The sequence below is a fragment of the Clupea harengus genome, chromosome 6, assembly GCF_900700415.2.
Source record: "Clupea harengus chromosome 6, Ch_v2.0.2, whole genome shotgun sequence".
Lineage (NCBI taxonomy): Eukaryota > Metazoa > Chordata > Actinopteri > Clupeiformes > Clupeidae > Clupea > Clupea harengus.
This window is the reverse complement of record NC_045157.1, coordinates 5004735-5021563: the sequence shown is the minus strand read 5'-3', so window position 1 is coordinate 5021563 and position 16829 is coordinate 5004735. Positions and strand designations below refer to the sequence as shown.

Here is a 16829-nt window from a genome sequence, read left to right as displayed (position 1 = left end):
CCAGATCCGGTTTAATTTCTGTCATTTGTTAACCAGCATATGCAGCTGGCTTAATTCTCTGCTGGGGCTTAAACCTCTTCATATCTCTGCAAAATTTAGGATCACTTCCATGTGTTCGTTATCATCACCATCATCACTACGATTACTTCACCATTTATGATTCATCATACATCACCAAGCTCTCCGCTGTGATCATCATCACCATCGTCACCATCATCATGTTTTATTAACATTAAAACACTAATATCGTTTTGAATGATTGTGAGGTTCCCATAGTAACAACCCATCACCATTACCTCATTCCGTCATATATCTTTTGATTTGAAGGAAGGCACAAACCATTGAACACGCTGGCTTTAGGACCCTGTCGTTACCAGACGGTTCTTTCTTTGTAGTTTTTCTTCTTTCTCACGCGCAAAATATGTATTGTGGACTCAGCTTAGCAGAGGTGTAGCCTACCACTTAGTGCTGTGAGAGAGATTTAGGGTTAGGCAGAGAAGGTGGATTCCGCTGTTTATTTTTTAAGACTTGGAGATGTGGATCTCCAATTAGGGATGTGTGAGATCTGCACTGGAAGTATAATACGGCTCGCCCTCGTCTCAATTGCGCGCTCCCTTGAAATCTTCACCGAAACCTCACTGAAACCATCAGTGCCGCGAGCTGTTGGGCTCAACTTTCATACCTTCAGTGTTTCGATTCAGGGGGGAAATTAAAAGGATAAACAGCTTATCCAACAGGTGAATATTTTCATACACTTATATGTGTTTTACTTATTTTCAGAGCTACGTGTGCTTACGAGACAACAATAAGCGCATCTTAAGATCTACATTACAGTGCATTTAAGAATATCTAAAGAGGTTGCCCACACGTGAGACATGCACACTCACCCACGAGCCGTGTTTGTTTCGGACGGAGGCGTTTGGTGAAAGAAATGATCTTGCAATGCTTGTAATTTCAGTGTCAGTGAATGCATTATCAAGTGGCCTTTGTTAACGTGTTGTAAATATTAATGTAATGTGTCTGCGCTTGTGATTGTGATTGTGTACGTGAACGTGGAATCTGAGTTCACCAGAATAGCCTGTGTTATTTTATATTTGCGTTTAAATAAATGGTACAAAGTGGGTAGTTCATAGCTGTCAATAAGTAGAAATGTAACTGAAACTGTAATAATTCAACCGCTTTTCATCCGTTCCGCTCTGTTTTCTGTAGGTGTTCAAACCAGCAATGAGGGAGAGGGTGATCATACTCTGCCATCTGTTCTTCTGTCTCTACTTAATAGTGCATTTGCACACAAGGTAAGATTTAGATTCAGTAAGAGTAGAAGTGTTTAACGTGAGTGTTAATATAAGTGGACTTGACAGCGTCAGCCTATTAAGTTGGTCAAAATGGTTCATACGATTTTTGTTTTGATATACATTAATTAGGCTACATTTCATATTTTTTGCTACATTGCGGAGTTGTTTGGCTGCGTCTAATATTTTTTGTTTGTTTGTTTGTTTGAATGACAATCTTAGGCAGTATGTTGTCAAGTCCCGCACTCCTGGGACCTGCACGATTCCTCTAGGTGGAGGTAGATTACAGCTTCGATGAGACAGGGAGAGAAGTAGCCTACTGATTGTCGGGGGGAGCCCCGTTTCATTAAGTGTAAGTTAACTGCGTTTCTGTCAGATCTAGTACACAGTCCCAGACACGCTGCACTATCATTGATCCTGCTGACCAAGCGGACGCGGTAGGATTCCGCGCATGAAATTCGCTTTGCAGTAGAGTGTACTTTGAGTTAAAGCCAAGGCTATCTGTTTATATGCTACAAACGAACTTGTCGCAAGGTTAGGTTGGATATACAGTGGCTGACAGTGTGATAGCATAACAGTGATGAAAAGGCGGATGTAGACTGACCCTAAACTTTCCTAAAATGAATTTAACTTGCTTGTTTTGTCATTTAAGCCTGTGCAAGTTAAAGCGAGTTTAACCTTTAACTCTCCATAACACAAATTCGCATAATTTACTTTTATTACAGAGAACATGAACAGACAACGCATGCTGTTTTTTTTGTTGTTTTTTTGTTTACCATAAGGCTACTTCGTCAACTTGCTACCTTGCACCAACCACCCTGAAATCCTAGAGTTAAAAATCCACACACACTTACCAACGTGCACGCTCCGTTGGTCACCTCCAGCAGTCACAGAGAATCAGCATGAGTGCAAAGAGCATGACTTTTACCTTAGCTGATTACCTCTATTAACAAACCAGCTCGCCTGACCTCTAGCAAAGTTTACTACCCCGTCAGTTCTGTGGGATATAAAAGGTCGGGCACAAATCTCCAGTTGACATGTCTTGTTTGTCATGTTTGCCATTGTATTACCTGACTGAAAAGGTGAGGAGAAATAATTGTTTTGAAACACAAATTTGATCTGTTAATCATGAAACAGGACATCACATACTGCAAGGACACAGATCTAGCGTGCAGAATGTTAATTAATGTTCTGTTTTCATAAACAACCTTGATGACTAATGCCTATTAGCACAATTATCGCAGTTTCATGGGGAATCATTCTAATTGATGGATGTTTAGCGGTACCCATATGGACAGAAATTGCTGCAATGAGAATCCATAACCTAATGATTAAAATTAGGCCACCTGAAATGAAAATTAAAAAAAAAAACTTTATTTGAGAGAATGGGCAGTTGTTGGGAACAGATATATTGTATTGTATCCACTTTATCTATCTTTATCTATCCCTTTGAAAACCCCCCCCCAAAAAACAGACACATAACCAGTCACCAGTACACAGTGCATTATGCTAATTATTTATGTATACAGGCTGGTGGTCCACTAGCTTATTGCACAAACCTTGCTTGGGGGTACATAATTATCATTAATTAGCTGTGATTACGCCTCAGAATGTTGCAGCATATAGAATCTTACCAGGAGTTCTGTGGGGATAATGAGACGTGGAGAGCAGAGCATTGTGCTTTGAAGAGCTTATGACCGACACATCAGCAGTCCCCGGTGGGAAGAAGGCTGTTCTTGCGAGGGACACAGAGACACATTTCAGAGGGGTTTGACACGTTGTCGAATGCATGCGTGTGGAGAGTATGCCCTGTAAGCTGAGTTTTGAGCCTTAAGAAGGGCTTCCTCCTCTCTTTGTCGTACACTGGGCTTATGACTGCTCAATAAATCAATACAAAATAGGTTGCTGTTAAGCCAGCCAATAATGGCTATTGTCATGTCATGACAGGGTAATGATGACAGCATGACACTGGTTTTTATGAACAAACGGTCAATACATATTCATGGCCTTTTTTTTTTTAGGTCGGTTTCTGGCGACGCAAGTACAGATGCCTTCAAGAACAACATCACACTCTTCACACGGATCCTGGACAGACTTCTGGATGGCTACGATAACCGACTGAGACCTGGCCTTGGAGGTAAGAATCTGAGTCTGTCTGCTGTGCTGAGTTAAGTTGATTTTGGCAGCTTAATTTTTAGTGCACTCTGTTTATGCAGCCACCATCCAGTTTATCAACCCAATGACACCTGGTGATATCGTTCCCATTTGACACTTACTTCACCACTGATGCCAACTTGAACGACAGAAACGATCTAGTTATGTAAACACATGGTCTATAATAGAACCCTGTTACATTTAGCCGTGTGCCAAAAGCATCAGCTCAGAGTCAGGATGACCAAACATTATAAATAAGTAATGAGAAGAGTTTAAACACTGGCAAAGATGTGTGTTTTGACAGGAGCTGTAAACGGCGTTTATTATTTATAATCTCCCACTGCTGCATTACATTTCTCAGCAAGCAAAAAAAAAAGAATAGAAAAGTACAAATCTAGAAATTGGGTTTAGTTTCCATTCCGTGTCTCCACTGCCTTGGCTGAGCCATTCATCTTCCTGTCTCGCTTTCTTCCTGAACTTTGACCTGCGTTCTTTGACCTTATTCCCAGCCACACCATTAGCACTCTGGGTCATCATTACGGGATCTGGTGAGCTCCCCAGAGGCCTGTTGTGATTGGCCACTGTCTCCTGCGCTTGATCCATGTGATGAGAACAGGGAAGGGTCAGTCCTAAGAGGCAAATCTGATTGGGAAGGCGTCCCAGAGCGGTGGCGTCCCAGAGCGGTGGCGTCCCAGAGCGGTGTTGTCAGCTGATTCAAGTGTTTGAACTGACATTTCAGAGACATTACTTATTGAGAAGTGACTACCCCCCCCCTCCTCCACCCCACTCCGCCCCGCCGTCAGCTGACTCAGACCACCCCTGTTTCAATGATTATTTATTCCTTAAAGCTAGCGAGAGCAGATTAAATTGTTGCGATGAAGTCGCGGCCAAACTGTGGCACATTAAAAGACACAAGCTCTCTCAGGAGGAGGAGGAGGAGGAGGAGGAGGAGGAGGGAAACAGACTGGAAGTGATTGGGTTTGTCTGGCAGGACGTCAGGCTCAAACCCTTACTCACCCTGACGCAGAGCTGCCGATCCATCGGAGAAACCAATCAAAGTGTCACAAGCGCAAGAGTGACGAGTCATCCCCAGCAGAAGTAGCAGCAGCAGCAGCAGCAGCAGCACCAGCAGCCGGCCGCCGGTGACTCAGGGCGGGGTGGCAGCTCATCCACACTCAAACCAGCACGGGCGCAAACATGGCTGACATTTAAACCCCATGGTTAGCGCACGAGTATTGTGGTCCTGGAGGTGTGCTGATTACATGAAAACGAATGAATCCACTGACTTCACCTCACTGACCAGCAGAGCAGAGTCGCCCTCACCGCCTCACTCAGCTTTGAAACAAAAGACTCCCATTCTCTGCAGTGTGTGATAATGTAGTGTACTAAAGAACCAGTATTTATAATACACGAGTACAATAACACTGCGTGTCCAGATGTCATACTGCACCCAACAATACTGTGGTAGTCATGGCAATTTGTTCAGAAGAAAGTAAGCTCTAGTCTTCTACTGCCTCACTGCCGTGTGCACTTCTGCATGGTGTGTAGTGCACAGCATCTGTGATGTATCGTATAGACAGACACAGATGAAGTTTACAGTGCTTGATGGTCTGCCAGGCAGCACATTTTGGTTAACTTCAAAGCACTCAGGGCCATGTGGACATATTGCCTATATGTCAGGCTCATCTGAGACTGAATACAGCAAGCATGTGTGCGTGCGTGCGTGCGTGCGTGCGTGCGTGCGTGTGGGGGCGTGTTGTAGAATCACTCTCTCCACATCAGGGGAGATGGATGGACTTGTCGGTTTCTGGTTCCCATAGGATTGCTTAATGCAGCCTTCCTCTTCCTCTTCTTCTTCATGGTCCTGTACAGTTCAGTTTTCAAGTGTCCCACAAGTATGCAAAACATATCAAAGGCAGTTTTTTTTGTTGTTTTTATCTTGCTATCCAGGCCTGAGATATGATATGACATGATAGAGTGATATTGGTGTGCATTTAGGAAAGGTTACTATGATATTGTGATTCTCTTCACGGTGGTTAGAGAGATGACTTACGCTATACCGCTTCATGGTTTTTCTGCCACGGGATCAAAATCTAATATCCTCTTTTTTAGTGTAAAGAGAGAGATTTTCTGAGATCGCTGTGTAATTGCGACTTAAATATATTGAATTGATCTCTAAGAGACAGACAGGGGAAGTTTAGTGTTATTATCCTTATCATCCAATCACCATGGTGATGGTCATAACAGCTGATCAGCCTTGATGAAATCATGGAAAGGTTGTGGGTTTTTTGTGCTTGAAAATGTGAAAAGGTGACGGGGGGGATCCACAGGTCTGCCTTACCCACCACCAACCAACCCCCCCCCACCCCCACCCCCCTGCCAGACTCAGATCGCTCCGACAGCATTGCTGCCTCTGGATGATTAAGTCTTGCAAGCAAATCAGAGAGCAATCCCTCAGCATTGGCTAGAGCTGCGGCCATCAACCCTGGTCAGGGATTTAATGATCTAATAAAACGCACATTTCAGGGCAGCATAGGCCAGCCTTTAATTATTATTTCGTCCTCAAGAGTAGGTATTGATTGAGCTGAAGGTGATTTTTGTCGCCGGTCTCCAGCCCAGCAGGTATTAGGCACCCCATTGCAGGATGATGATAAACAACATGAGAGGGGTTCTGTTAATCGATGATAGGAAGTGAGTGATGGTGAGAAGCAGCACAATAAACACTCCACACAGGAGTCTCCTGGCGGGGGGGGGGCAGCGCCTCGGGGAGTGGGGGGCGGGGGTATGGCTGCATATTTCCATGAGGAATACAAGGCCAGTGCACTGAACCGAGACTCGGATATGACATAATTACAGAAGCTCGGGGCACCTATGGTCACCTTGAAGAGAACATTGTTTAAAATGGTTTCCAACGTGAAATGCAGAGAAATTTGCTTCGGAGAGCACTTTTAAAAAGAAAAAGAAAAATGAGCTCTGCTCTAATTTACCATCCCTGGCCAATCAGTGGAGAAAAAAAGTGCATGCATTGTAATAGCTGAGCTAGCCTGGAGGGCGGTGTTATTCATTATTATTTAAGACTTAAATGAATGCTGGCATGCTATCAGCCGTGAGCTGGAGTGGGATCATTAGTGCTGGAGGGGTGTTTGCCAGCGCGGGTGAATTGGCAGAAGGTGAGAGCGGTTCAGGTGTCAGCGTCTGTCAGCTGTCTCTGGTGAAGCGCAGACAAGGTGCAAGCATTGCCATGTGTGTGGTGCTCCCATCAGGTTAGCTTCCTGCAAAAAACCTCCCCCCATTCGCCATCTCAATTCCACCCCCTCTCCAAGTCAAGCCAACTCAACTCAACCCCCCCATCCAACGCCCGAGCACCTCGGTGCCTGTGCTGTCCCACAAGGACCCGGCCGCCAGTGGAAATTTCAATTCTGCGACCTCCTTCGGCTCATCTCCCCCCCCCCCCCTCTGTCTGTGGGTTAGAAAGCGTAAACGTTTCAGATTCGCTTTTCTTTTTGAAAAAGTGGGAGTTCTCCTGCGTCGTCTCGTCTTGTTTCGTTCCCCCTGTTGTTGTTTCTCCAGCAACCTACCCCTCAATTTGACTTGGAGAGAAAACAGGCGCACATGTCATCTCCATCTGCGCTGGCAGATTTGGATATTTCTGGGCATATATGAATACTAAAGGGCGGGGGGGGGGGGGAGAAGGGGGAAAAAACAGAGGCATCAAGGTCTTTCAACACAGTTCTGAGGATTCTCTGCCATGAATAAACCACCCTACATTACATATCTATTAATAAAACACACTAGCAACCTCGGGCATTGAATGCACTCTAGATTTTGTTAATAGTAAATTGCATCAAAATCCCTGAAGGCAGGGGTTTTGTATTTAAGCTTTGTGTGTGTGTGTGTGTGTGTGTGTGTGTGCATATTAGACATGTGCAATATACTCTTATTTAGTATTAGGTTAGGAACGTGTGTGTGTGTGTGTGTGTGTGTGTGTGTGTGTGTGTGTGTGTGTGTGTGTGTGTGTGTGAGTGTGTGTGTGTGTGTGTGTGTGTGTGTATGTGTATGTTTCTTTTGTTTGCAAGGTAAGCAGGTCATATTTCTTCATAAGGCAATTAAGTGACAGCACTCATTAGTTGTCTTGTTCCAACCTTTCATTCCCTCCCCACCTCTTTAAATCACTTTGGGGAAGTCGATGGTCGGACGCCGCCTCCATTTATAAATGAAATAGATGGCCCCTTGCTTCTGGGAGTGTCTGGTTTAGCATACACATGCCTACACATAAGCTCACATAGACAAATACACACATACACACACACACACACACACACACACACACACACACATACACACGCACACACACACACACACACACACACTCATAAACACACACACACTCATAAACACATGCATGGACACATACACACACACACACACACACACACACACACACACACACACACACTCACACACACACTCACACACACACACACACACACACTCACACACACACACACACACACACACACACACTCACACACATACACACACACACACACACACACACACACACACACACTCATAAACACACACACACTCATAAACACATGCATGGACACATACACACACACACACACACACACACACACACACACACACACACACACACACACACTCACACACACACTCACACACACACACACACACACACACACACACACACACACACACACACACACACACACACACTCACACACATACACACACACACACACACACACACACACACACACACAGTCATAAACACATGCATGGACACATACACACACACACACACACACACACACACACACACACACACACACACACACACACACACACACACTCACACACACACACACACATACACACACACACAGTCATAAACACATGCATGGACACATACACACATACAGACAGAAGAGCTTGCTTTGAGAAATGTGCCCAGGTGTCAGCATGGCTGGGAATATTGCCTGTTTCATTAGATCTATATGGGTTCCTAAATGAATAACTGATCCATTTTATTGTGGGGGTAGATATTTTTCAGCAGCCCTCCTTCCTGTCATCAGCGGGGGGAGCTCTTGGTCACTCTGTCTTGCTTGACAGCACTTTGTTTAGCCTAATGAACAGATCTGTACGATGGAGGAGAGTCTGGGCGGACGGGAGGAAACAGATCTGTACGATGGAGGAGAGTCTGGACAGAGGGGAGGATAAATGGGCTAGGGGTGGGGGACAGGGGGTTGTAGAGTGAGTTTTTTGGATCAGGCAAGCATTGGTGGAAACCCTTTTCATGACAAACATAACAGCACGCTGAGGGAACCAAATAAAGGTGCACAGAGTGGCTTTCAAAACAAAAATAAGTCCAATTCTGCTGTAAGGGTAACAAAGGAGAGATTGAGAGTTGCAACCGTTTATTTGAAATTGCCCCGTTGTCATGGACAAACTGGCACGCGGAAGGCCTGCGAAGGGACTGTGTGATTGTGTGAGTGCAGCAGAAAATACATTAAAGTTGTTTCAAGTTTCAGGGACAAAAGGCAGAAAATAAGTTGACGTTTTTCTTTCTTTTCCTGCCCTTGCCTTTTCTCCCACTGTAATTGCAGATCGGGTCACAGAGGTGACAACAAACATCTATGTCACCAGCTTTGGCCCGGTGTCAGACACAGACATGGTAAGAGTTCTTCCTGCTTTTCTAACGTAACCTCTGTGATGATGTGTTTGAAAGCCTAAAACTCTCCTGCTGAATCACTCATGTTAAACCATATATAGTCAACATATATTTATATATAATATTATATACTGTATATATATATGGGATCTGTAAAGCGCCTTAAGACAATTTTATTGTTTTGAAGCTATACAAATAAAATTGAATTGAATTGAATATAATAAGTAAATAAATAATCAATTAATACATAAAGAAGTGCATACATCAAGTACTAAGGAAGAGATTAGTACAATGTAAACAACAACAAAAGGGAAACCCCATTAACATTATCTACTGTATTGTCTCAAGTTAAAGCATTTAGTGACTTTCGAGTGGGGCTTAACGTATAATTCCCTCTCTCTCTTTGTGTGTGTTCTTTGGTGGATAGTTCTTTAGTCATGTAATTTGCAGCACAATAATGAGAGGCAGTGAAGGAGGAGTGAAGGAGTCAGACAGTTCTCATATCCGGAATGTGGAAGCCTCCCCTCCTGTAGTCTTGAGAAGAAAGAGCTTTTCTGGCATCTGACAGCCCCTTGCGCAACAATTCATTTGATTTTTAATTTCAGATAAAACAGGACGTGTATCGTGTCCACACACACACACACACACACACACACACACACACACACACACACACTGCTAGACACACACACACACACAAACACACACACACATCTAGCTACATTATTAATTTCAACTAGAGAGCTATAGGGCAGGAGATCTCGATATTAGAGCACTTAACTTCTTAATTCACCCGGATGATCCTTTCGGTGTTATCCACGACTTCGCAGCGCAACAGAGGGAAGTATCTGGATTGCCCTCTAAACAAACTGAGGGTGCCGCTAATTGCTCCTAATGGGAAAGGCTGCCTGTCAGTGGCGAGAGAAGGAGACCCTAAGCGACTCGCTCCGTAGCGTAGCTGCCTTCAGAAGATGATCCAGACCCCCAGAGTTGTCTGATGATGCGTCAGTAAGATTGTAGATCAGGCCATTCCTGACCAGACGTGGTGAGATGCTGTATATATACTCTACAGTCTCAAACACTGTGTTCCTATAACCTGTGTCAGTAATGATTTTTCAATAACAACATTCATATAGTTATCTCCTTCTCTCCTCCCTTCCCGTCTGATAATGAGGTCCTGCTCAAGGTTTTTTCCTGTTAAAAGGGAGATTTTCCTTGCCCTCATCGTCTTGCTCTTGGGGGTCCAGGCTCTGACCTTGAGACAATTTCAGTTGTTATTGAATGGAATTGAATTGAATAGATTTTAATTGAATTGAATTGAATTGAATTGAATTGAATTGAATTGAATTGAATTGAATTGAATTGAATATTTCAAGGAATTTTAAGGATGCCGTGTCTCTGATTTCTGGATCATCCAGAAGCACCTTTTTCTTTACCAGACATGTGCCGTGCCAGTTCTATGTGTATACCTCCGTGAACACGTTAACTCCACCCCTAAGCCCACTCGCTTGATGGTGCTTGATGCCCACTCGCTTGATGGCACGCTTCCCCTAAGCCTTCCCGTTTCCTTTGTGAGTGGATGTTCCTTATTGTGCTTTATTCAGAGGGGAGAGGATGTAGCCTATGTTCCTTTGTGATGCCCTGTAAGTGGGTAAAAGAGATAAGCCATATGTGGCGTCTGTCCTATTGTGTGACTTGCCCGTCCTCTCACAGCTCATCTCATTCACTGACACGTCCTCGTCCTCCCTCGCCGGATAGAGGTACGGCCGTGAAACACCTTCTCCTCTCGCACTTTGATGTATTTTTCATTCATTTTCAAAGGGCGAAATTGGCCCTCTTTTTTTTAACAGCCCCTGTGGTAAGTTCTGCCTTGCTCATATATATATCGCACCTTACTCCATTTCACACTCGGAGAGGGTATCAGTCATCCGTTTACTGCCACTGAAATGGATTCTGTCCCCCACCCAGGGTCACGTACCAGTCCTCATTCCTGATGCAGTATTAGATCTACTGAATAATTAAAAAGCCTATTTTTCTTTTAAAAGTCATTTTTAAAGAGAGCGGGCCCCTCCATGTTTTTGGCGTGCTCTTTATTCCATCGCAGGCGGCGGCGGCAGTGTCAATAAATCATCTTCAGCCTACACAAAATGATCCTCTCAGTCACGCAAAGCTTTTCTGTCCCCCTAGTCCGCTCCAGACGCAACACACAAAAGCATTCATCAGTCATCTGCGCTTCTCTATACACACACCTATTAACCGGCATGTGTTAGAAATGGCTTACTCAATGAATCTTAGGAGCTGATGAATGACTTTCCCCGTAGCTTTCTCAAAACAGTTTTATGTTTTGAAGTCTTCCAAAGACAGGTACTAACAAGGCCTCAGCCATCTTAAATGCTGGCTAAATGCACACTCTGGATTTGTTTAAACCGTCCGCATTCAGTGGACCCAGAGGTACTTAACCAGGCAGATAAACCGATGAAGAAATCGGGGGCTTCACTATACCCTTAACAAGACATTCTTGCACTGCAGTTTCCAGTGAAAATGTTTTAATCGTCAACAGAACAGGGGTACTGAAAGCAGACGAGTGGCAACGGAGCAGGCTCAGTACTGGCCCAGATCTGGCTCTGATCTGGTTCTGATCCGGCTCTGGACCGGTGCGATTTGTCTCATCAGACCGTTATCTGTTTCAGAGTGCTCCTCTCTGCGGCCGTGTTTGGCAGTTTAACGAAGCTTAATGAGGCGTGAATCTATGGCATTTTGTAAACAACCTCGAAGAGGTTATGTCGCAATTTAGCAAAGCCCTGCTTTCCTTGCGGAGTAATGGGCGCGCTCCAGGTGCCTTGTGGGTCCCCCGTCATTACGAGTGATCATTTGACCGTGCTGCCGTTCCTATGGCTGGATGACTCCTTTCAAAGGGACACGCTCTCGCTGTTTTCATCTTCTCTCGATAAAGCTCCTCTTTCTGCTGCGTAGACTGATTACAGTACTTCTACTCTCCATACCACAGCTGTCTGAATGTCCAAAGTCCCTCACCAATAAGCTTCAAAAAGTCCCCCCCCCCCCCCCTCCCTTCCCATTAGAATGGCTTCTTTGTCTTTGTCTCTCTGCGATAGCGCCTCAGACATTCATCGGGCTCTGTCAGCGCTGCACTGGCGGCCAAAGCTGGGATGAAAAATGCCTAAGCTCCTCTAGTCTCTTAAGATGCTGTCATCCACATGTATGATAAAGACTCATGCACCTCGGGCGGCGGCCCCCCTGCCTGGTGCAGGTCATGATGGATGTGCGGCTGCTTTTGTCTCCTTTCGGCCCCAGCTCAGCGGGGGCCCCCTGCTGCTGTTGCTGTTGCTGCTGCTGATGGTGCTGCTGCTGATGGTGCTGCTGCTGCTGCTGCTGCTGCGGCTGCTGCTGCCTCGCCATGCGCTTTTATTTATTTCATCTTGGCGATACAAGGGAGAAAAGACACATGTGCACACTAACACAAACACACACAAAGAGAGAGAGTTTAGGTTTTTATTTGTAATAATGATGGCCAAAGAAAGCAGTTTTGGGGGGAAATGGTGATGAATTCCATTTAAAAGTGGATCTACAACACAGTATGCAAAAGGAGGAGGGGGGTCTGATTACGCTCTAGTTTCACTATATATACAGACACATGCGTACACAAATATGGCCACACGCACACACACACACACACACACACACACACACACAAACAAACCCACATATGCACGCACAAACCCACATATGCACGCACGCACAAACACACACACACACACACACACACAAACCCACATATGCACGCACAAACCCACATATGCACGCACGCACAAACACACACACACACACACACACACAAACCCACATATGCACGCACGCACAAACACACAGGCTGCCATCATGCCTATTAATGCCACTTACCCCTGAGCCAAACAGAGAGCCTGTCCTGTGAGAATGGAACTTAGAGAAAGAGGACGAGGAAGAGGAGGAGGGGAGAGGGGGGGATGGGTCGAGGAGGAAGAGGAGGAGGAGGAGGAGGAGAAGGAGGGGGGTAGAAGGGCAAAGAGGGGACTGGGCTTGTTTGGCTTCTGGATTGCATTCTTGGCCCCGGGGCCCGCAGACCCGGCACACGGGGTCGGTTAGGGACACGTCAAGTGCATACAGAGCGAGGCCAGAGAGCACGCACCAGATTGCACCTGTTAAATAACCCCCGCCGTGCCCCCCCCTCCCCCCATAAAAAGGCCAATTTTCCCGTGCGCTGCTTCACTGCCCCCAGTAGTGCCGTTTGCGTAACGCGTGACACTGAGCGTGTGCTTTTTTATGGACTGGAGCAGGCCTTTGTAGCCGCTGAAGAAAGTGTACATGACAGCGTGTTTGTTTTTTTATGCTGTGTGCTGTAACATGGAGCAGTGCTCGCTAATGGCACACACATAAAGCTGCAGGCGGCACAGACTGGAGGGAATATTTAGGGGTGGGAGGTGATGGTAGGTAATAATAGCAGGAGGATTGTTAGCGAAGAGATGATTTTAGAAGGGGGGTTTTTTAGCGGTGTTGTCATAGTAACTATGCCGTAACTGTGGTGCTGCGTCATGGCAAAGACTGAGTAAAGGCCTGCTGTTTGACCTGACAGGAGTACACGATAGATGTCTTCTTCCGACAAAGCTGGAGGGATGAGAGGCTCAAGTTCGACGGGCCCATGAACATCCTGCGCCTTAACAACCTCATGGCCAGCAAGATTTGGACACCAGACACCTTCTTCCACAATGGCAAGAAATCGGTGGCCCACAACATGACGATGCCCAACAAACTGCTGAGAATCCAGGATGACGGCACCCTACTCTACACGATGAGGTAATGTGTAGATGGCAGAGCTAACCTTACACACCTTACTCTACACGATGAGGTAATGTGTAGATGGCAGAGCTAACCTTACACACCTTACTCTACACTATGAGGTAATGTGTAGATGACAGAGTTAACCTTACTGTTGGGAGCAGTAGGTGCGTGTGTGTGTGTGTGTGTGTGTGTGTGTGTGTGTGTGTGTGTGTGTGTGTGTGTGTGTGTGAGTGAGTGTGAGTGTTCTTCTCCTTATTCCTCCTATGGGAGGAGGTGTAACACCAAATCAATGAGTGATCAAGGTGTAGGTACATGAGTAGACAGGTAACCTCGAGGGCCTTTTACGATATGTGGAGAAAGTATCCATTAGTTTGGCCCCTGTCATGTACATATCAAGCCAGCTTCTCGCTTCACATCCATTATGCAGTATGTCCAAGGCAAGCCAGATCAGATAGTTGATTCAAGTACTGGGGGGGCTTTTATGTGCTTAAGAAGGAATTTGCCTGGGAGTAGGTCTCCTGGCTTAGGTAATTCCGTGTGTCTGCAGTGCGTGTGTCTGCAGTGCGTGTGTGTGTGTGTGTGTGTGTGTGTGTGTCTGCAGTGCACTGTAATATAATATAATTGGATAAAAGCATCTGCCAAATGAATGTTTGAGCACCCTAAAGTGCAGTAACACTCACCTATTAAAAAAAGTATTTTGACTCTAATGGGAACATGCTTTTGTCTGATCCTTGCTTAACACTTAAAGTGCACCCGGACTCATGGTCTTCGTACCTTCATTCTCTGTCCCACCCTCCACGCCCATCTCTCCCCCCCCCCCCATCTCTTTCTCTCTCTTTCCCTATCTCTCTCCTTCTCTGCCACCTGAAATTGCTTTCTCTCCCCTTAATTCTGCCAGGGCTGAAGCTGAGTTTTTTTTTAAAGTGCTCCTGAAACAATAGTGGAGTGATTTAGTGTAGAACTGGTGGCAGGCCGTTACAGGTGACAGGGGCTATTATTCTGAGTAGTGAGCCTCTGTAGATGTCACGGAGGGACATTGTGCCACAGGCTGAATTGACTGACTTTGGAGGGAACATGGTGGGAGACTGGGGCTTGTGTCAGAGAAAGTTTCCCTCAGAGTGTGTGTGTGTGTCCAATAGACAACACCCCCCCCCCCCCCCCTACCCCACCCAGCAACTTTATGCAGCATCTTTGTGACATGTATCAAATGTGTTGCTTCTACTGTGATTCTGTTTTTTGCAGGCTATGACTGGCGTACTATGTTTACAACACAAATTTCTTTTGTATTTTCTGTTGCTTTCACTCTGACCTGCTTCTCTCTCATCTGCTCCTCATCTCTCTTTTCTCTCCCTTGTCTCTCTTCTCTCTTTGTCTCTACTCCTCTTTCTCTCATTCCCCCATTTTCCCTCTTTCTTTTTAAAGTCCTGTCCACACTAACTAAACTAGCTAAATGCATAATTATTTGTCTGTTGTCTTCCATCCACACTAAAACGGCTTTTTTCCGACAGCAGAAACTATACTTTTTTTTTTCGAAAACACTCTCTGAGGTGCATAACTCTGACGTTCCCCCATTTTCCCTCTTTCTTTCTTTCTTTCTTTCTTGCTTTTGCTCTTGCTCTTTCTCTTCCTGCCACAGGTTGACAGTGCATGCAGAGTGTCCAATGCACCTCGAGGACTTTCCTATGGACTTCCATTCCTGCCCGCTCAAATTTGGCAGCTGTAAGGATCCTATGCACACTTTCAGAAGCATAATGCTACAGTATGATACTAGTTCAATTCAAGTTTCTCCGTATCTTCTCTAATGTTTATACAACCCTAATGAACTTTGGTGAGGTTTATGCTCCTCATAATTTCTGTAAAAGACAGGTTTACTCTTTCAGTAATGCGACGTGGTGAATTCATAGACCCAGCTTGCCGCATTAAACATCTAGCTCAACATTAGAGATCTATATGCCTTGACAGGGTCTGTTATGAAAATAAGATCGATAATAAAAGTTCATGATTCATCCCATAAAAACGATCAAATCAGGGCGGAAATGCAGACCTGGCAGTTCCCGATAATGTCAACATCTCCCAAACAACCGAAGTGGGGCCAATTTGTAACAGGGTCCCGACTTCAGATGTCAGATTGAGTGAATGCATCCTCAGTGTGTGTGAGTGAATATCGCTCTCTCTCTCTCTCTCTCTCTCTCTCTCTCTCTCTCTCTCTCTCTCTCTCTCCCTCTCTCTCTCTTTAGTGTAAGAGAAGGCGCTGAGAGGGAAGAAAAAAGAATCATTCTCTAGTGGGTTGATGAGTCACCACTTGGCAGCGCTAAGTCTAATATTCTCTGCCATTTGATATACATCATATTTAGCAAGGGGTGTGGGAGGGGAGGATTGGAAGGAAGGAAGGAAGGAAGGAAGAAAGGAAGGAAAGAGAGAAAGCGAGGGACCGCTGGGGTGCCATAGATGCGACCCTCCTGGAACGCCAGGCCATAATCAAACAGACACTGTGATAAATCAGAAGCAAACGCCTGCCCAATTCAGTGGTATTTAAAACTGAGTAATTATCAGGCCCTGTTTTTTCATGACGCCTGTTGAGAAAAAGTAATGAGTTGGAATTACTCCTCCTGCGTTTCCTGTCTGCTGTGAGGCCTGGGTTGAACCGCTTGTCGTCTGGTTCAATGCAGACACTGAACTTTCTCTCGCCTGTTTCAGTGGAATGCCTTGTTCAATGTCGACTCTAAACTTTTTCCTGTTTGGTTCAAGATGCCGACATATATGTTTTTTTGTTTGGTTGGAGTGGTGTTCTCCACACACAAGTAATCTTGAGGATTTTAATTTGGTGCGTGTATATGTATACTGGTATATATGTT

General features: G+C 45.3%; 1 protein-coding gene across 1 annotated transcript in view; it reads left to right on the top strand.

The window, feature by feature from the left end:
* Window positions 1-194: 194 nt before the first annotated feature.
* The window catches only part of LOC105894093 (gamma-aminobutyric acid receptor subunit alpha-2), a 34512-nt gene continuing 17877 nt past the window's right edge, over window positions 195-16829 (top strand). The window contains exons 1-6 of the mRNA XM_031568820.2: window positions 195-737; window positions 1210-1295; window positions 3314-3429; window positions 9077-9144; window positions 13769-13989; window positions 15611-15693. Of these exons, the coding sequence (XP_031424680.1) occupies window positions 1225-1295; window positions 3314-3429; window positions 9077-9144; window positions 13769-13989; window positions 15611-15693 (559 nt within the window). The 5' untranslated portion in view covers window positions 195-737; window positions 1210-1224. The remainder of the gene's footprint in view (window positions 738-1209; window positions 1296-3313; window positions 3430-9076; window positions 9145-13768; window positions 13990-15610; window positions 15694-16829) is intronic.